This window comes from Penicillium psychrosexuale, assembly GCF_028828465.1.
Source record: "Penicillium psychrosexuale strain IBT 29551 chromosome Unknown utg000001l, whole genome shotgun sequence".
NCBI lineage: Eukaryota > Fungi > Ascomycota > Eurotiomycetes > Eurotiales > Aspergillaceae > Penicillium > Penicillium psychrosexuale.
This window is the reverse complement of record NW_026643186.1, coordinates 1-21,834: the sequence shown is the minus strand read 5'-3', so window position 1 is coordinate 21,834 and position 21,834 is coordinate 1. Positions and strand designations below refer to the sequence as shown.

Genomic DNA, 21,834 nt, shown 5'->3' with positions numbered 1-21,834 from the left:
CGACATTATCTATTATTCCGATATCCTCGGTACGTATCTGATCAATCAACCATACGTAATCGAGCCAGACGCACTACCTTTTAGACTTGTAATGGCGTGTCTAACTATGTTGTACCTGAAAAGGGGAAAACAACTAGTGTAGATTCGCTAAGATCTGATGGACGAGGAGAGAGAGAAAGAGAGGAAGAGGGAGCGGAGCTATCTAGTGATCTGGACCCACATGGGTGACCGCCTTCCGGTCACCCAACAACTTGTATTCAGACAGAAGGCAGTGCCCTCTCATCTCTCCTCCTTACCACCCACTTCCCTAGCGCCGTCCAGATAGCCACTTTCTCCGCAGGCCGCATTCCGGCCGCCAGCCCGCTAGTGGTCGTAGCTACGAAGAAAGGTGTTCCGTTCCACTTGAAACCAGACGTACAGCCCATATTCTCCTTTTCACTGTCTTTCACTGTCATCCATAGTGAAACTCCTTGCGAATCGGCCGGCCATGACGAATTCTCCAATCAGCCTCCCATATACCCTTCCCAACAAGACACACCGCCTCCGCCTCGGGTATAAAAAACGCCACCTTGGCCTCTAGCACCGGTGCGCCCGCGTCCATCTCTGCGCGGCTGAGCTTGCTCGCATCTTGGCCATTCAACGATATTCGTGTTGCCAACGCTATACAAACCGGGGGGTTTGTAGGTGTCAGATGGCGGGCGTCGGATACTAGTTATGCTTGAAGAGCAGAGGACTTTACATAACAGATTTGATGGATGTGCATATGCGAACCAGTTGTACCTGTTAGTAGACCGGTAGTCACGCCTACCAGCAGCAGGATTACGTTCGGAGGAGTCGTGTCGTGGAGAAGAGATCCTGCGGTCACTGATACCGTGGAATGCATTCGGTCTTGGGATGCGACTTGTATTCTTCTCTTTGGGGTTTGGCTTGACGGTGGGGTTGGCGGTAGCACGGCTATCGAGGATGACAGGCACGGTACGACAGGTGATGTGGGTGATGGAAGACGAGGAAGAGGTGATATAGCGGATGTCGGTGCAATAGCCTTTGGTATGACTCTTCCGAGTTTGACTCTCGAGCCTACATTTCTCGCGATGTGTCCATTCTTGGGGAGCGGGTATAACCAGACTCGGTAGCAATTGATCTCCGCTTCAATTCGCTACACGCGGGCTTCGATCAAGAAGTCTCTTGCAACCTCATGTGCAAGACTGCTTCGGAGAACGTATTGATTCAAACTTGTCATAAAAGGTAGTTTTCTGGCTGACAGGCGTATCCTCTGCGAACATATCGTCATCGCCCGGCTCGGAAGGGGTCTTAGTGGCTGGAGGGATGAGTTGTATTCGCTGTCGCGATTCATACAGTCGCATCAAACATATTCAATACTTCGTTCGGCATATAAGTTTTGCTCGGTGGTATGAAGATGGACACATGCCACATGCGTACCAGGGATACGGTGGACTCGGATACACAACACGTGATTGAACGGCACCAACTCGGTACCATCGGCCGCTCTTATGACGCAACTGAGAAATCCGGTCCGGTTGGACGTAGAGAGAGTAGTAATTCACTTGCTCTTCTCTGTCGCTACAGCCTCTGGAATACAACGGCAAGAACCTTGAGTTTTGCTTCGAACTAAAGAGCAACTTGCGATGTCAAATGAAGTATCTTAGTCGAACGAAGAAATTGGTATAACGATCTATTTTTCCTCCCGACTTATTCAACCTATAACGCTTAGTTGCCTTCTTTTGCGTCGAAATTACAATCGTTCACCTGGCGCCATTGAACACAAAGTCATCGCTGTCACTGATCAGCATCCATTCCTTAGACCCAGTGGGGGGTGTTGGGATCTCAGCGCTGTTGATCGTTGGATCGACGACTTAGCTCACAATCATGAATCGGTCAATGAGACAATCCGATTTTCATCGGATGATGCCGAAGATGTGGCACGTGTAAGCCTGCCTTTTATCCTATTCTCTCATTTTCCGCTTCGTATTTTTACTGAAAGCTATAGAATCAACCGATTGAGCAAGTTTTCAGAGCGTTTGATCTCCTGGGCCTACGTTTAATGGATTCAAAAGACGCATAAAAGCATCGTCTGTCGGTTGTGCCGAATATCGAGCTGTCAACCCTCGTGGAGATTTGTCGAATAGAATGACTTCAGTTCCCAAACGTGAAAGAAAAGAATATGCCAAGGGGAATGTGCCAGAGGTGTCTCGCTATGGTCTTTTGTCCATTTCCTAGCACGAAAGTACTTTCCAAGGGCTGGGATAGACTGCAGGTAGACTGCACAAACCATTTATCTTTGCCCCAGAAGCTGAAGCACTCGCTGGGGCCGGTCAGATGGGGCTATAGTTGACCTGGACTCTTACGGGATAGATCAGTGGAACTGTGCGAGTGACTTCAGCCCATATTGGGGACCCGAGGCTATGGCCTGCAGGGCTCGATGTATGCAAAGAAATCCAAAACGTTTCACAAGCTGGCTGTACCTAAGTTGGCTGCGGGGCCATATCCCGATGTTATCGACGGAGTAAGCTACACAGATTTTCATGTCACCCACCCATCACATTAAATGACCTCCCATCTTCCCGAGCAAATGGACTACAACTAGCATCCGAATTGACATGGAGTTCTGTGATTTGATATCTCTATGAAACCTGCGGGCCTGTAGACCTCGAAGGGTTCATTATCCATCGCTTCGTTTGTTACCTTCATTTCTTCCTTGGCCATGTTCCTCCTTCGCTTAGGCTTTCTTTTCCGCCTTGAGCTTTTGGGAGGCTGCCTTTTGCGCCTTTGCTTGTCCTTTCTGCCTTGGGCATTAGTGTTTGAGCTATTTGTATTCGAACCAGCACTAATGGTAGACTACAAATTAAGGACTGAAGGGCTTGAGGAGGTAACGCGGCCGTTCTAGTGTTCGTTCCAAATTTGGGTTCGCTGAGCCATCCGAGGCGGTATTCTCAAAGTAGCGTGGGCGGCTCGAGCGACGTAAGTCGCATGCAACCCTACTACTACCGCCGCAACCAGCCCACAAATTCCCCTCAATGCTCAATACAAGGCTGTTACGTACATGGGCTTGCGGTTGAAGGCTTGAACAGATATGTCATGTTCGCTCGCTGCAAATGAATTATAACTTCCAGGGTTCGGCGAAGAGCTGGTCAGTCCCCTCCATTGAATATTTGCCTCCACGTTTCCCAAATCTGCCAGCGACAAAACATTGTCATTTTACCAACGAGGACCGACTTCCGCGTCATTACTAAAACATGACGTGTTGGGCGCCACGGCAAGTTGGAAGGAGTTCATTTTCCGACCCCAGGATAACTAACGGACATAAGAAAGCACTGTCAATCCAAAAGTGATTCTTGCCAATGCCCTTCACAGACCACATTCCCTGTCAAAGCCAGCGCGGTCGTCCCTAGGTGCTCAGTCGAGCCAACCATGATCTCTCGGAGAGCGCCTCAGTCGCCAGTCTCAAAAGAACTATTCCTGTCCCAGACGGAATCCCCTTCCGACTCGCGCCCGGTCGACTCGCCGCGCTCTGTACAGCTGTATCAGAGTAATTTATTTGACTGCAAATTATGTCGCGAGTTGAATGTCCTCTGCGATCACGCTCCGCCGCAGTGCTCACACTGCTACGAACAGCAAACCCTTTGTTTCTACGTGGGTCCCAAACAGATGTCGAAGAGCAAGGCAGAAATTTGGAGATGGCCGGAGATGAGCAGTTATGAATCAAATTTGGATGGATAACGAAGGTAACGGGGAAACAGAAGCAAGGGACTGGGCGTGGATAGGGACCATGTCAGATTGCCAGATCTCCCCCTTCAGGCCATTTTCTCAACAATTTGCATGTGAGATTACAGTACTAAAGACGTTTGTACTCATTCAGGAGCGTGGGCTAGAGATCCCAGAGATAGGCCTCAGGTTCCTGATCGGAGACAATGTAACTCGAAGGATGCGCTCGCGCTTGATCCTTGTCTGCACAATGATTGCAGCCACTACAGCGCTAGGCTTAGTTGGAGTATGAGTTCGGTGCAAACAGCCTTGCCATGCGCCGTGACGTCGTTAGTTGTCTGGAATATTTGAAGGCTCCATTGCCTCCTTCAGGGAAGTCAGGAACAATGGTTGCGTTATGAATTATGACCAAGTATGACTTCAAGACGTTCATGGCATCGATTAGGGCCGAGTACCCAATCGAGTAATTTCAATTGTATGCTTGTTCGAAGTTTTGCATCACTAATCGTCGCTTGAATCGATGACTCGGGGGCAAGGGCCCCGCACCATGAAGTTAATCTGCATCGCATGCGTAGTAGCTACTGGTAGGAACACCAAAATCAAGCAGGGTTGGAAATATCCAGATTCCTCATAAACAAACCGTGATCGTTGATTGCATGTGATCTTGTGCAAAAAGGGGACAGCACCTATAAATTGGACCAATTACACCTGGCCTTGATTTCTAGTCAGCATCACAAACGCATGGATTCGGCAGCTAGCATATCAATCATTTGTCAAAAAACTGGATTTGCTGTAACTAAAATGGGGTGGAAGGGAGCTAGGTGTTGCCGCCCGCCGTCATGATGATGCTTACCATCACACTTCTTCTGATTGGTCTGATCATGCCTAGTTCTTTGTCTTGTTTTCTGGTGTAGTTATCTATTGGGCTCAAGCGAAAAAACGACCTCTCACGGCATTAATCGCTTGGGTGAACCGTTCTACGTCAGGATGATCTTGGATTTAGTGGCAAGCAAGAGCTTGTGACGCGTTCACCCCCGTGACGGCCAAATCACATATAAATTTGGCCACTTTCCAGTTCAATAAAATTGTAAAAGGGATAGTTTGGAGTAATATGTTTGTTCGTTCATCCGGAACACCGCATTTCAGACAGGCTCTGTTTCCTATTGTTCAGCGACGAGGATTTGCATCCTCACCTATCGCTATGGGGCCCAGAATTAGCAACGCGATGAAAAAGGATCATCGAGAGATTGAGTCATACTATGACAAGATCATCAACGCCTCGGATAAAGATGAGCAGACGCGTTTCCAAAACCTCTTCACTTGGGAACTAGCTCGACACTCCATTGGAGAGGAACTGGTCGTTTATCCTATTTTCGAAAAGCTGCTTCCTGGTGGCGTCGAGATGGCGAATAAAGACCGCAAGGAGCATTTAAAGGTAGGCTGTTCTATTCTATTCTCTTAAACCCACGCCGCCCCCACCCAGCAACTCACAATCATTTAGGTCAAAGAGCAACTGAAGGTATTTCAGAACATGACACCTTCAGATCTAAAGTTCATTCCTACCATTAAAGAGCTGATGGAGAATCTGTCCGAGCATATCAAAGAGGAAGAGAACGACGACTTGCCCAAGCTGGAAGCAGCTTTATCCGAAGAAGATAGCGAGAGCTATGCCAAGAGTTTTGGCCGGACAAAAATGTTTGTTCCTTCGCGTTCTCACCCTAGTGCACCAGACAAACCCCCATATGAGACTGCGGTGGGGCTTCTGGCGGCACCAATCGACCATCTCGCGGATCTGTTCCGCAAATGGCCTGATACTGCTGGAATGCCCAACCCATCAACAGAGTGAGCCTGGGCTGATGTCAGCGCTTCACTTGTAATTGGACTTGTAATTGGACTTGTATTACTTTCAGAAATGAACCTCTCAGTTTTCTTTTTTGGCGCGAAGTACTTGCACTTATCTGCAGACCTCGTAAAAAGCAAAATCATAACTTTAAAGCGTAGCTGGGCAACCCCAATATCAATTTCTTCGGTTTGACAAGTTAGTGTCTCCGAGGGCAGTAAGTAGGATGTACAGTGGCCCGCACATTTCATCTAAATCCTTCATTTCCTCTCTCCGTAGATACATATAATTATATGGAAGCAGTTTCTTTTTGCATCTTTTCTGTTATTCAAATTTTATTCCTTTCCCTTGACCATTCTACCCCGTAGCGTAGCGTAAATTATCAGATTGACATAATATGTTCGGGTTGCGAAGCCAGGCAATGTAGAAGCAGGAAACATAGGGTTTAGAAGCCAGCCCACCACATTTTCTGCCATATAATTATCCAGAGTCTTGTCCCTCATTGCCATTTTGTTCCAGGGGTAGCTAGCCACATACAAGGCCCTCTGTACATTGTGGACTTTCATTGAGCACCGCATGAAGCCTCAGCATCGTTTTAGTATTTGGAACGAACTGTCAGAAATATGGTAAATCAGTATGGGATTTCTGGCTATTTACCCAGAATAACTTTCGACATCAATATCAGACACCTCACAAAAAAGTGAATATTACTCTTTGTCAGCATGTCCTACAATACTGCCAGCTTGATATTTTTAGTTAGCTACAGAGATCGATATTACCATTCTGGAACCCATACAGTATTGGCCACTGACTTCTATCACGAATCATTAGCAAGATGAACGGCTTACACATGTCAACAATGAACACTGGTATGAAGCGAAGGGCAAGAATTATGCGGCATAGATTAGGTTTTGACAACCCGAAGGATCGTCTTGCCCCTTTCGCAACATCGCGTTGCCAGTTCGGCCCCAGCGTTGCAGTTATCCGACTGCCAATCCAGTCCTGAGTAGAGCTAGTATTTAGCAACCTCATATGCGAGGCTTCGATAGAACATACCCAAAGCTTCCGGCCCAATATCATACCCTTCCCCATCGAACTTGGATCACTTGGCACAGCAACCGCTACAAAATAAGGACCGCAAAATCCATGTATGATGTCTGCTTACATCGGACCTTGCAGCGAGGCACAGAGCTGTGGCAGCGCCTTGCTCCAAACGTTGGCCGAAGAATTAACCCGCAAGGCGTATCGATGAGCCGATTAAAGTACCGAAGTATAAATTCCAAGGTACCCATTGATCGGTGACGATGTTACCTGGGAGGAAAGAGTTGACGTACATTCTCTTGCTAGCCGGGTCTTCGTCTTGCAGCAGGAGATAGGTGAGTTCTTTGGAGAACAAAATGTTACCCAGCTTCAACCGACCGTATCGCCTCACACCATCGAACAAAGCCGGCCATTTCGCGCGTGACGATGACTCCAATCTTTGAACGCCGTATGAAACCTGTCTTCGCTTCGAGAACGGACAATGGTTGGTTTGTTCCATGAAGCAAAAGTTGGGCTGTTATCGCTAGACCATCTATGTAAGAACCTTGTGGATATTGGAATACGAATAATTTCCCAGGAACTTATGACTTGCCCTTACCGATACCTGCCTGTCCACCCTAAAGGTTCACTTTACTCATTGCCGGGTAGCTAACGGGTCGGGCAGACAAGGAGACATGCAGTTACCACTGCCACTTGCCCTTGAAAACCTGGGGTCCACTTGACAAAGGGATTATACCGTGTAACAATGTCTGCCATCGCCCTTTCAAACTTTCTTGAGGCTTTCGAGTTGCGGGAAGGCTGATATTGAGAATAAGCTAAGAGTGAAAGAGCAGCAAATGCTCCAATCGATGGAGCAACTGACCTACGTCATCCCTTTTAGTATTTCATCTACTCTTAAAGAAAATGTTCTATTGGAGGCCTATTGGGGTTAGGTCTCGCACCTCAACCTGTCTATCAACGCCTAAAACGATTGTAATAGTGTACGCACCCAGGTATTCTTCCACGCTCCTGACTTCCCAATGCCTGTCCAATTCTCTAGCGACCGCATCCAATGTAACTCCTCCCCGGTTAGTCAACAAGTTCGTAAGGAGATAAATGGCAGGCTGGAATATTTAAGCCATTTACTTCCTCAATTGTCACATCTATCTCAATAGAACCCATGAATCTCTGGCACTGATACTAATTGACTGGTCAGGGCAAACGGCACACTTGAGGAAAGATCAGAGACCTCACCATGTACCAATGACGGGTTATGGCCGGCGAGACACTGCATCTGTTGCTAAACATCTTCCCCCACCCCCAACCTCCTCGCTCCGATTTCATCTCCCCAACGCAAGGCCTCGTGGAACCAACACAGATCTCCTAGCAATCACCTGTAAGCCTGAACAATGGCTTCCACATACTATATACTCAAGTAGCTGCTATTGGATCATTCTCTCTCCGCGGCCAGAACTAACTCACGCTTTTCCTACAAATCTTTACAATTATTTTTGGGACGGAGTCTTTGTCAATTTCTATGCGCTATTTCGAGCAATATACACCTTATCGACTGTCTGTACGACTATGCCATCCTCTGGAGATGCCGGAGCGAAGTCCGTCTTCTGCTGGTACCCAACCCCTTTCCAATGTTAAGCGCTCCGAAAATGGCAAGTATGGATTTTGAAGGTCAACAGGAGGTTTGGAGACCGACAGTGGTCTCTTCAGAACTGCTATCTCTCAGAGGCAACAACCAGTCAGCGCCTTCACGGGCGTCTGGCGTATCAATTGCGTGCGGACTGGTGCTGAGGAGTTTAGTGGGGGCAATTGGATGGCCGCAGTGTCCCCCCGGTACGCCGGGGGTGCCGCCGTGGCCGGGCGCCTCGTGCGCCCCTTCCATCTAACAACATTCTACCCCCTCGGGGGTCTGGGCCCCCGGGAGCCTCTCGCCGTCAGGCGGGTGGGCCTCCGGGACGCCTCGCGATGAAGTTACCTGGTTGATTCTGCCAGTAGTCATATGCTTATCTCAAAGATTAAGCCATGCATGTCTAAGTATAAGCAACTTGTACTGTGAAACTGCGAATGGCTCATTAAATCAGTTATCGTTTATTTGATAGTACCTTACTACATGGATACCTGTGGTAATTCTAGAGCTAATACATGCTAAAAACCCCGACTTCAGGAAGGGGTGTATTTATTAGATAAAAAACCAACGCCCTTCGGGGCTCCTTGGTGAATCATAATAACTTAACGAATCGCATGGCCTTGCGCCGGCGATGGTTCATTCAAATTTCTGCCCTATTAACTGTCGACCAGAAATGACGCACTTCTGTACGTTCCTTACATCTGGTGGTATATTAGTAGTCAGCAGCCATATGTAGCGATTATATAAATACATACCAAGATAGATCTCGGAGGAGAACCCTCCTTTTCACAATTATACTCATTTTACCCTTTGGTCCAGTATCCTACTGCTCGTACCATACAAAACAGCCTCTCTTTTATTCAATAGTTATAAGCCTAGTTTACTAGTATATTAATTGCAATTAAATACTACCGCGGTCTATTCTATAAGCTACTATACCCCTAAGTATAGAAGTACTTCTACTTACCTAGTACTTCCTATCTATCCTCTACTAACTTATATAAGAAAGCTGTAGAAAATAAGATATTATTCCTTTATAACAATCCTAATAGGATTACTAAATAGGTCTTAAGTATACCTAGAGTATATATTATTCTAAGGAACTTAACCTAATAGTAAACCTAGTTTATATAGGTAGAGATAATTACCGAAAATCTCGATATTTAGGATTATATTAACCTAAATATTAGTAAAGAAAAGCGGCCTACCCTACCTATAAAGCTAATTTAATTAAATAAAAACTATAAAAAGTATAATTATAATATAACGAGTTAATTAATAATAAATAGCTAACTTAACTATAATAATAATTAGAAAGACTATAATAATAATCTATCTAAGTATAAGATAATTAAACTAGTACTTAATAAGGTCTCTAAGAGAATAAGGAATATACTTACTATTAAGATCTAGAATCTAATAGTTAAAGTATAGGAGACTAATAAGCTATTAGCTACCCTATAATCACATTTCTCTTATATAGATATAAAGTAGGTCTAGATTATTAGGAGATAATAGATAGTTATAGTAATAATACTAATTAAAGATATAGTAATTAATAGCTAATTAATAAAATTAGAGAATCTCTATATAGAATATATAGCTATAAAAGTAAGCTTTATAACTAATAACTAAAATATAATCTACAATTTCTTAATAATACTTAATTCTATTAAGCCTTAATTCTATTACTATTAGTACTTAGACTTCTCCAAAGCCCGACCCGAGCCCGAAATTTGGGCCCGTGGCCCGACCCGCACGGGCTTCGGGCCCAACCTCCCTAGGCCCGGCCCGGCCCGAAGCCCGCGCGGGTCGGGCCTAAAAGCCCGTGAATAGCCCGTTTAGCCCGAATTTACATAAAATAGAGGTCTTGGCGTGTATAAGTCAGATTATATAAGATTAATAAATTACGGTTTTTTATTGCTGTTTTAGTCTGGTCATATTCTAATAAAAAATACACCGATTTGTCTATAAACGTCAAAAATGAAGCTATTCCTAGATTACATAACCAATTCATCTGGTCTTCTACCTTACCAATTCATCTAGTCTTCCCGCAATACACCGATTTGTCCACAAATGTCAAAAATGAAGCTATTCCCAGATCACCTAACCAATTCATCTGGTCTTCCACCTTACTAATTCATCTGGTCTTCCCATAACATGCCGATTTGTCTATAAACGTCAAAAATGAAGCCATTCCTAGATTACCTTACCAATTCGTCTGATCTATATATAAATGCAAATTCATCTGGTCTTCCCGCAATATGCCGATTTATCTACAAACGTCAAAAATGAAGCTATTCCCAGATTACCTGACCAATTCATCTGCTCTTCCCGCAATATGCCGATTTGTCCACAAATGTCAAAAATAAAGCTATTCCCAGATTACCTTACCAATTCGTCTGATCTGTATACAAATGCAAATTCATCTGATCTTCCCGCAACATGCCGATTTGTCCACAAACGTCAAAAATGAAGCTATTCCCAGATTACCTAACCAATTCGTCCCATCTGTGTACAAATGCAAATTCATCTGATCTTCCCGCAACATGCCGATTTGTCTACAAATGTCAAAAATAAAGCTATTCCCAGATTACCTTACCAATTCGTCTGATCTGTGTACAAATGCAAATTCATCTGATCTTCCCGCAACATGCCGATTTGTCCACAAACGTCAAAAATGAAGCTATTCCCAGATTACCTAACCAATTCGTCCCATCTGTGTACAAATACTAATGCGTCTAATTGATTTGTTTGCTCAATTGGTCTGCTCAATTGGTCTGATCAATTTGTTTGCTTAATCTGTTTGCTTAATCTGTTTGCTTAATTTGTTTGCTTAATTTGTTTGCTCAATTAGTCTGATCAATTGGTTTTATCTGAAATTTAATTATGGGTTTGTGCGGCATTTCGGTAAGCTGCAGAGTTTTCACCCTAACAATCTACAGGCTTTGGTCCCAACTCCTTTGTATAATTACACCACAACTAGCAATAAATTACGGTCGCATTTGATCAATTAGATACTCTCTACTATCTAGCATTTAAATCCTGTTTTCAGAATTAAATTATTCCAATTATTCGTGGTGGTTGAATTGATCAGACAAATTTGCATTTGTACAAGATGGGACGAATTGGTAAGGTAATCTGGGAATGGCTTCATTTTTGACGTTTGTGGATAAATCGGCATGTTGCGGGAAGATTAGATGAATTTGCATTTGTACACAGATCAGACGAATTGGTTAGGTAATCTGGGAATAGCTTCATTTTTGACGTTTGTAGACAAATTGGTATATTGCGGGAAGACCAGACGAATTGGTAAGGTAATCTGGGAATGGCTTCATTTTTGACGTTTGTGGATAAATCGGCATGTTACGGGAAGATCAGATGAATTTGTATTTGTACGTAGATTAGACGAATTATCGAATGTTTGTAGATAGATCATTGGTATGGTAGAAATATATATATTAGAATATTGCAGAGATATATAATTGAATATACATTGGTATACTAGGCATATGCTTGGCATATGTAAAAATTGGTTAGGTAATCTGGGAATGGCTTCATTTTTGACGTTTGTGGATAAATCGGTGTATTGCGGGAAGACTAGATGAATTGGTTAGGTAATCTGGGAATGGCTTCATTTTTGACGTTTGTAGATAAATCGGCATATTGCGGGAAGACCAGATGAATTTGCATTTGTACGTAGATCAGACGAATTATCGAATGTTTGTAGATAGATCATTGGTATGGTAGAAATATATATATCAGAACATTGCAGAGATATATAATTGAATATACATTGGTATACTAGGCATATGCTTGGCATATGTAAAAATTGGTTAGGTAATCTGGGAATGGCTTCATTTTTGACGTTTGTGGATAAATCGGTGTATTGCGGGAAGACCAGATGAATTGGTTAGGTAATCTGGGAATGGCTTCATTTTTGACGTTTGTGGACAAATCGGCATGTTGCAGGAAGATCAGATGAATTTGTATTTATACGTAGATCAGACGAATTGGTAAGGTAATCTGGGAATGGCTTCATTTTTGACGTTTGTGGATAAATCGGTGTGTTGTGGGAAGACCAGATGAATTGGTTAGGTAATCTGGGAATGGCTTCATTTTTGACGTTTGTGGATAAATCGGTGTGTTGCGGGAAGACCAGATGAATTGGTTAGGTAATCTGGGAATAGCTTCATTTTTGACGTTTATGGACAAATTGGTATGTTACGGGAAGACCAGATGAATTGGTTAGGTAATCTGGGAATAGCTTTATTTTTGATGTTTGTGGACAAATTAGTATGTTGCGGGAAGACCAGATGAATTGGTTAGGTAATCTGGGAATGGCTTCATTTTTGACGTTTATGGACGAATCGGCATATTGCGGGAAGTATGAATTATAATTGGACGAGAGCGCTGTAATAAGAATACAGGATGAAATTGCATTAATTATATAGTGGCCTGTTTATCTTATTTGCCTTAGATTTCGGCCCGAACGGGGGCCCGAAAGCCCGCGCGGGCCTAAGGCTTAGGCCCGTGGCCCGACCTCGGGCTGAGAAGTCAGGCCCAAAGCCCGACCCGTCGACGGGCCGGGTCGGGTCGGGTCGGGTCAAAACGGGCTTTAGAGAAGTCTATTAGTACTAGAAGGTCTTTAAATAAAATAGAAAGTATATATTTACTAGTATAGTAAATATATACTATTTAGAATAGTCGCTCTTTAACTAAAAGAAGTTATTAAAGCTAAAGGTACTATAGGCTACCTTTATAACTCTTAGTAGTTAGGGGGAAGCTAAAAAACTAATAACTATAACTATAATAACTACTATAACTATAAAGAGAAAGAAGATATTAATATCTCTCCTAGCTTATATATATAGAGAAAACTACTACTTTAGTATATATCTATACCTAGTTAAGGTAGTATACCTACCTAGTTAGAAACCTAATCCTAATATTTAAAAGAATATATAAGGAAAGGTCGATAAATTATCTAGAAAAGTAAAGGACTATATAAACTAACTTCTAGCTAAACTAGTAGAAGAGGAAGATATAGACTAAGTATACTTTATAGAAGTAGATCTAAATAATAAAGACTACTTAATAGCTATTAAAGATACTACTTTCCTAATAAAGTTATAATCTACCCTATAGGATTATTAGTTAATTAATTTAGTAACTAGCCGATATATTATAAATAACTAAGGCCTCTTTATTAAATTCTATAAAAAGATAGGAAAGCTAAAGGTTAGTAATATATTTACTAAAGTCTATAGTACTAGTAAAGTCTAGATTAAAACTATTAGCTATTATAATTAACCTATTAATCTTATATTAAATAATATCGAGTACTCTCTTAGCTTCTATTATAATCTTATCTTAGTAGTATTAATTAAATAGAGGGAGTATAAAGTAGATTTTAATAATCTAACTATTATCTATAAAGATATAGGCTAGACTTTTATAAAAATAGAAGAGATTAGGAACTTCTTTATATTCCTATATACCGATTTTATATTTCTAGTAGTATTTATAATAACCTCTTTTAATATAACTTAATATTTAGTATAGCTACTAGTCTTAAAAGTAATAGTAGAAAGATAGTACTAGTAACTTAGCTATATATTTAGTAAGTATATAGAATAGCTTACTAAAATAGTTAAGGGTATTTAGATTATAAAACCCTTATATATAAATACTAAGAATACTATAAATAACCTAGAGTTATATAAGATATACTAGCTTAGTAGAATACTAAAGTAAGTCTCTTATTATATTTAAGGTATAAATTTTAGACTATTTAGTTAGATATATTTTAATCTTATTATACTCCCTAAAGTATATAATAGTAATAAGTAGATCTCTTACTTCTATATTAATAGTATCTAATACTACTAGGCCTTAATATATAAGAAGAAGAGTAGTTACTAATAGGTAATTATCGAATTTATCTTATAAATATAAATATAGTTTAATTTACTAATTTATATTTTCTATTCTAATAATAAAGGATTAATTAATTAAAAGATAATAGACTTTATAAAAGAAAATAAGATTATTACCTAATAGACTATAGTTAGTATATTAGAATAAAATAGTTTTACTAAGTAATCTAGGGAAGTAATTATTACTAGAATATAGTTATTTCTTTAAGAATCGAAGCTTCTAAAGAACCTCTAGCTAGAAGTAGTATAAGCTATTATCTATATTATTAATAGATTACTAATAAAGTTAAACTTAGGAAAGTAGATTATATCTTAGTAAGAATTCTACTAATAAGGAATAGGTACCTTTATTCTAATTAACCTATTAAATCTAAAGGTTTATAGGTACTATATCTATATTAGGATCTAAGGAATTCCTTTATTAGATAAAATATATAACTAAGTGGAGATTAGGTATCTTATAAGATTTTATATAAGTAATATTTAGAAGGTCTAGTTCCTATATATAAATAGCTATAAGTATATTTAGGATACTACCTTTAATAAGAATCTTAACTTTATAAACTACCTTATAGAACTACTAAGAATCTAGATTATAGACTTTACTAAAGTACTTAATAAAGATAAACTAGATATAGAACTAGAGTAAGTAATTCACTAAGTTAATATAATACTAATAATCTAGAATAAAATATAAAATAAAGAAGAAGAAGAAGCGACTATAATAATAGAGGAAATTTCTTTATTATAAGAAGTAGGATCTATCTAGCTAATAGAAGACTAGTATATTTTCACCTAAAAAATAGGTAGCCTAGTTTTTATCTAAAAAATAGGTAATTCTAATAACTATAGAAATCTAAACCCCTAGGGGGATCTATAAAGTAAGTATATAATACTATTACTAATATTAAGTATATCCTCTCTTCCTCTATTTCTAAAAAGCCTAGCTAATCTTCTACTTCTACTAAGTAAGTAAGTCTTCCCTTTAATAATACTATTAGGATTACTATATCCTACCTAAGAGGAATTAATAATACTATAGGGAATACTACTCTTAGTAGTAGTTATACCCTTAATAGTAGTACTATATCTATTAATTATACTATTAATAGTAGTACTATATCTATTAGTTACTCTTAACTAACTATTCTAAGTCTAAATTTAGGTACTAAGAGAATATAAATATTAATAAAGACTTATAATTAAAAAACTAATATATAGACTAGTCTACTATAACTAAGACTAGTATATAGTTATATAGTAAGTAGCTATATAGTAAGTAATCTTCTAATAATAATTATCTTCCCTTCTATAAATACTAGGAAGCTTCCTATAATAATAGTATAGAAGAACTATTTATAGAGATATCACCCTATTAAATATTATTTATAGAAAATATAAGTAGAAACTATATAAAGATTATAATATAGTAAGTTATCTTATATATAATACTAAAGATAACTATATAATAGTACTTACTATATTTATAACTATACTATCCTTAGGATACCTAGAACTATAGTACTACTAAGATAACCTCCCTTCTAAACTATAGATATAGAAGGATATACTTAACTACCTATTTTATAAAGGCTTCCTTACTATAGTAGGACTAGAAGTCTAATCGATTAAGTAATATAAAACCTTTAAAGTTAAATCTTAACTTAGAGACTAGGTAATCTAGGTACTACTATTAACCTAGGTCTTTATATATAAATATAATAGTAATAGCTTTCTTATAAAATTAAAAGTAAGGATCTATATTTATAGTAACTTATAGAATATTAATTCTAACGAAAAGTATATAGCTATACTAGTAGCCTATATAGTATAAGTAGTCTTTATACTTATTATAGTATTTAATCTTAATATAATCTAGATAGATACTATAAATATATTCCTAAATAGTAATCTTAATAATATAATCTATACTTAAATACTAGAAGGATTTCGAAGTAATAGTATATTATAGAGGCTTTATAAAGTACTCTATAGATTTAGAAAGTTACCTAGACTATAGTAGAGGGAAGTAACCTAGGTACTCGAAAAGCTAGGATTTATCTTTATTCTAGAAGATCCTTATCTCTTTACCTATAATAGAATAATTATCTTCTTTTATATTAATAATATTATTATTATTTACTACTAATCTTAGATCTAAGAAGTACTTTAGCTTAAAGAAGAACTAAAATAGTACTAGGAGCTTTATAAGATAGGGGAAGTAAGCTAGTTTCTTAGAATCTATATTCTCTAAGATACTATAAATTATAAACTATAGTTATACTAGGATTCTTATATCTTATTAATAGTAACTAAGTATAGACTTACTAGTAGTTATAAGTATAAAACCCTACTTCTTATAAATAAAATAACTAAGTTCTTAGGGATTATAATAAAGGAGTAGATCTATAAGTATTAATAAAAGCTTAGCTTAGCCCTTTATCTAATAGTTATAACTTATCCTAATATAGTAAAGGTAGTAAATTATCTTACTAAATTCCTAGTTAACCTAGGACCTAAGTATTATAAGGCAGTTAATCACTTAATCTAATATCTATATAATATATAATATCTAGCTCTTAAGTACTACCTATTATATAAATAACTAGTACTTTATTTCTCTAGTAATATATTATTTAGTAACTATTCTAATTAGAAAAGCTTAGAAGGCTTCCTTTATAAACTATTTAGTATAGTAATAGATTAGAAGGCTAGTAAGTAATATATAGTTATAATATTAATAACTAAGGCTAAGCTTCTTACTATCTCTAAGGCTAGAAAGTTAGTAATATAGTAGGAACGGTTACTCTATATAGTTAATCTTAACTACTAGACTAATCTTATTATTAATTATAATAACTAATAGATAGTTAATTTACTTATCTATAAATAACCATAATTATAAACTAAGCTTTACTATATCGATATCTATAACTATTAGCTATACTAAGAGGTTAATACTAGCTATATCTTAATCTAGTAGGTAGCTACTACTAATATATAGGTAGATAGGTGTGATCCCATATGGTGGGGCACCTATATATATATACCACTGCAGTGAAGTCAGTTCCTATGAACTGACTTTGCTATGACCTTTTGGTCTAATGGGTAACCGTGCGGAGCAGTGGCCGTCGGATCTCATAAAGTCAGTTCATAACCGGGTCTTAGAGGGTTGTGGTTCGATTCCGGCGTGTGCGGAATTTATCCACCTATTATTATAATCATGCCTTTGGATTGATTATATAATAGCCTCTAATACTTAACCTGGACAAGGCCCATATTAAGTAAGCTGCTTTGAGTTCTGCCTCGCTCTTACGTGGGTCCCTTGGAGGGCGATATATATATACACATGGCCTCTCTTACTAAGAAACCGGAGATAGTGATCTTCCGGCTTGGTTGACCGATTCCGGCCCGAGGATTAATAAGATTAACCTTAAAAATCGGGCAAAAAAATCCCAGGTGTGATTTGCATTTAGTAGGGGAGGATGTGATCCCATATGGTGGGGCACCTATATATATATACCACTGCAGTGAAGTCAGTTCCTATGAACTGACTTTGCTATGACCTTTTGGTCTAATGGGTAACTGTGCGGAGCAGTGGCCGTCGGATCTCATAGATGTGATCCCAGACCCCTGTCATGTGATCATGTACAAGCACGTGCCTCGTCATATGACCATTACGTGCCCGTGCGGTCCCGTACGGACCATTCTGCACACTTGGGTACTCCCAACTCCTGTACTAGATCGTACTTAGTCGTTGGCTCACCCAACCTAATAGAAACTATGCGATCCTCTCCGTATCACATCTGGTAGCATGTCGGTTTAAGCCAACTCCTACGTTGGCCTAGGGAGGTGCAAGACGGCAACCGCGGCCGTACGGCCAAGGCAAGGTCAGTCCCTCTTGCACCATCCCGACACACGATCCAGCGGACCTGAATGCCAGGTATCGTGGATTCTCATCCCATTGCTTCTCCCGCGTGCCCTCCCGAACCCTCGCGAGACGAAGAGGGCGCTAAGGCCACGTCACTGTGGCCGGTACCGGAGAATGGTAAGAGAATGGTCGGTAAACCGACCATCGTCAGCTGATATCAGATTCCAAGGCCGTAAAGGTATCTACAGACACGTACCCCCTGACTAACGCCGAGGCGCGCAACGGCCACGTGCGACCCAATCCCCTCCTCCCCTTACGTAGCGGGAGGGGGGGAATACCGCATGTAGCCAGACCATACGTCGTCAGAGCGCACATTGTCACGAACTAGGTTATACAACCTAGGGGGATCCTGAGCGGCGGCCTATTGTCCGATACCCGGCCATCTAGCCAGATCCGCATCCAGGCGCTGCCACTACAAAAAGGGCAGCTTCCTGACCTAATAAGAGGAACGGAAACCAGTCAATTTCTACCCTCTAAGTAATAAAAAGCTCCAACCCCTAACAAACATGTCTGCACGAGTCCCTAAGGCCCCTACTCCGGCCGAAATCCGCGCCAACCTTCCGGACGGCATTAATGAAGCCCTTAACCTCCTGACTGAGGCAGAACGTGATGTCTACGTTCAGATGTACGGGAATCCCGTGGTAACCGATACACTGGTCCACCCCGCTGTCATTGCCGCCGCCTAAAAGGCCTAAAGGGCCCTAGAGGCGTAGGAAGAGACCGCGCGGCTAGTCGCCCAGTACGCCGAGGAACAGGCTGCGCAACGAGCCGCCTACGAAGTAGCCCAGCAGGCCGCCCAGCAGGCCGCTTAGTAGGCCGCTCAGCAGGCCGCCTAACAGGCCCAGTAGGCCGCCTAATAGGCCCAGCAGGCTGCAAACGAGGCCATGGACAGGGAAACGCGCAAGCGTTTTATCAACGATATGTGCAGTATCGCCAATTATAAAGGCGAAATCACTGAGGACGGCGCCCAACGATGGACGCGCGACTGCGACCGCTACTTCTCAGAGCTGGCCCAGCTCATAGGCCGTACAGCTCTGGACGAAGCAAAGATCCTCTATGCGTCTGGACGACTCACGGCAAATGCACGAAAACGTCTGGAGTAATACGAACGAGTTCACGTGCTGACTGGAACGACCTGTTTCGAATCATAGCAGGCGTTCAAGGACTGGGTAGAACGGGAATTCACCGAATACCTAGGATCAGCAAACGTTTACCAACGCTAGAAAGAACTTACGCAAGGAAAAACGTCTATCTAGGAGTACGCCGCGACTCTGCAATAGATGGCCGCCGACCTGCTATACACCGTTCCCGAAGGGCTTATAATAAGCCGCTTCGTCGATGGAACCAACAATGTGTACTGTACCAAGTAGGCGGAAGAACAGAATAAGCCTAAAATGATGAGAGAAGCAGTCTTACGTTTCGCCCAGTACGAACGGGGGCGAATCATAGGCTGCGCGGTAGGAGCCACCTTATCGCAGGACCCAGACGCGATGGAACTCACGGTAGCGGAAGCAAGGCCAGCAAGGAAGTGCGAGGACATGAAGTGCTTCAACTGCGGCAAAAAGGGCCATCTCGCCTATAATTGTCGCTAGCCGAAGACGGAGGAGACCCGGCAGAAGCAAAAAGAAGCTGCCGAACGATCTAAGGCAAAAAACTAATACGGCCGCACAATGTCGAAGTCCTCGTCGGCCGCATTCAAGAGGCTTCTAAGTAACCGCTGTTTGATATAGACGACCTCCTCGATCCCGGTCATCCTATGAACGTACCGGCGCCCGCTTAGCCAGAGTCACCCCCACAGCCGCAGGACGGGGGGAGGAGTAAGAAGAAAAGAATTCGAACGAAACGCAAGTACCGTAAGAAACGGTACCGCAAAAAACAGCTATTTCTTAACGCCTCCCTCAATATCTTGGGTAATGCGTTAACGTTCTACCGGGGAAAGGTCTTTGCTCTTGACCCAGTACAGGTCCGTATGCTTCTCGACAGTGGATCAAGCGATACATTTATCGCTCCACGAGTTCTTAAGAAAACGGGCGGTGACGTCTAAATCTGCAAGCCTAGGATTCCTCTGAAAGTCACCGTTACCAATGGCGAACGCCTCGACACAGCTGGTTACGTCCACCTGCTAATCAAGATTAGGGACTGGACCGGTCGAATCAAGGCATGGGTCCTCGACACGGAATACAACCTGATCCTCGGTCGCGATTTCCTCCGCAAAGAGAACCCTAGGATCGACTGGCAGACATCGGTCATGACGCTGATAGATCACCGCCACCGCACGTGTATGGTATACCCTATAAATAACGCTCGTATGATTACGAAGGGTGACGCGCACGCTAATTTGATATCAGCCCAGCATGTCAGCCGGCTGATACGGAAGGCCAATTGAGAAGCCTACCTCTTTGTCGTCCGCCCGATTAAGGACAGGGCCGGAATGGGAAACCCAGCCTCGTTCCGGTACCAGGATAAGGAAATTGAGCGCATTGTACAGAAGTACAAGGACTTGTTCTGTGCGGAGCTCCCTGTGGCACTGCCCCTAGAACGCAATATCGCGCACGATATCGATACGGGAACAAACCGGCCGGTGAATATCAATGCGTACCCCCTCTCTACTGAGAAACTTGACGAGCAAGCGAAATAAGTCGAGGATCTCATCCGCAAGGGGCTTATCCGCCACTCTAACAGCGCTTGGGGATTCCCAGTAGTCTTCGCACGGAAGCCTAATAGGAAGTGGCGTATGTGCATCGATTACCGGGCCCTCAATTAAATGTCCGAAAAGAACGGATACCCTCTCCCCCGCATCCAAGAGCTGCTAGATATCGTGGGAAACGCGCGAGTCCTTTCGAAGATTGACTTGACCGCGGGATACTGGCAGATCCGCATGGGGGAGGGATCCGTCGAAAAGATAGCGTTTAACACAATCTGGGGTAAATACGAATGGCTCGCCATGCCATTCGGCCTATATAACGCGCCGGCCACCTTCCAGTCGATCATTAATAACATGTTACGCCCACTTCTCGGGCGGAACGTGGTGGTTTACCTGGATGATATCCTCATCTTTTTGAATTCGATAGAGGAGCATCGAAAATACCTTGAGCAAGTGTTATCGCTCCTCTAAGAACAGCAATTGTATGCTTCGCCTATAAAGTATACGTTCGCCACAGAAGAACTCGAGTTCTATGGACACATCGTTGGGAATGGGAGTATTCGGCCCCTTCCTGCGAAAATCGAAACCGTCAATACATGGCTACGCCTAAAAACGGTCCACGATGTGCAATAATTCGTCGGACTCGCCACGTACTACCGGAGATTCATTCGTGACTTTACAAAAATTTGCGTCCCTCTCTATGAACTTCTTAAAGAGAGCGACACCACGCTACGAAAGAAGCGCTTCCGACCGATTGTCTGGTCGGAAGTATGCGAAAGCGCATTCTGGAAGGTAAAGGAACTCCTCGCCTCTATACCGGTCCTGAAGTAACCCGACCGGAACAAGCCATATGTGATCGAAACCGACGCCTTAGAATGGGCTCTCGGAATGGTCTTGATACAGAAGGATGACGAAGGCAACCTTCACCCAGTCGCCTATAACGGTCGAAAGCTCTATGGCGCGGAGCTGAACTATCCCGTGTACGAGAAAGAGCTCCTTGCCATTAAGGAAGCCATCCGCACTTGGGGCTTTGGGGCTTTGGGGCTTTGGGGCTTTGGGGCTTTGGGGTTTTGGGGTTTTGGGGCTTTGGGGTTT

At 41.8% G+C, this 21,834-nt stretch overlaps 2 protein-coding genes across 2 annotated transcripts; one reads left to right on the top strand and one right to left on the bottom strand.

Annotated features, from left to right (window-relative positions):
• Nucleotides 1-4,924: 4,924 nt before the first annotated feature.
• N7518_000002 (uncharacterized protein) lies at nucleotides 4,925-5,569 on the top strand (the record flags this gene model as incomplete). Its single annotated transcript, XM_057180930.1, has 2 exons — nucleotides 4,925-5,158; nucleotides 5,225-5,569. The coding sequence occupies 2 exons, from the start codon at nucleotides 4,925-4,927 to the stop codon at nucleotides 5,567-5,569; spliced, it is 579 nt and encodes a 192-aa protein (XP_057046280.1).
• Nucleotides 5,570-6,791: 1,222 nt separating this feature from the next.
• On the bottom strand, nucleotides 6,792-7,103 carry N7518_000001 (uncharacterized protein; the record flags this gene model as incomplete). Its single annotated transcript, XM_057180929.1, has 1 exon — nucleotides 6,792-7,103. One exon carries the CDS (start codon nucleotides 7,101-7,103, stop codon nucleotides 6,792-6,794), a length of 312 nt encoding a protein of 103 aa, XP_057046279.1.
• Nucleotides 7,104-21,834: the final 14,731 nt, after the last annotated feature.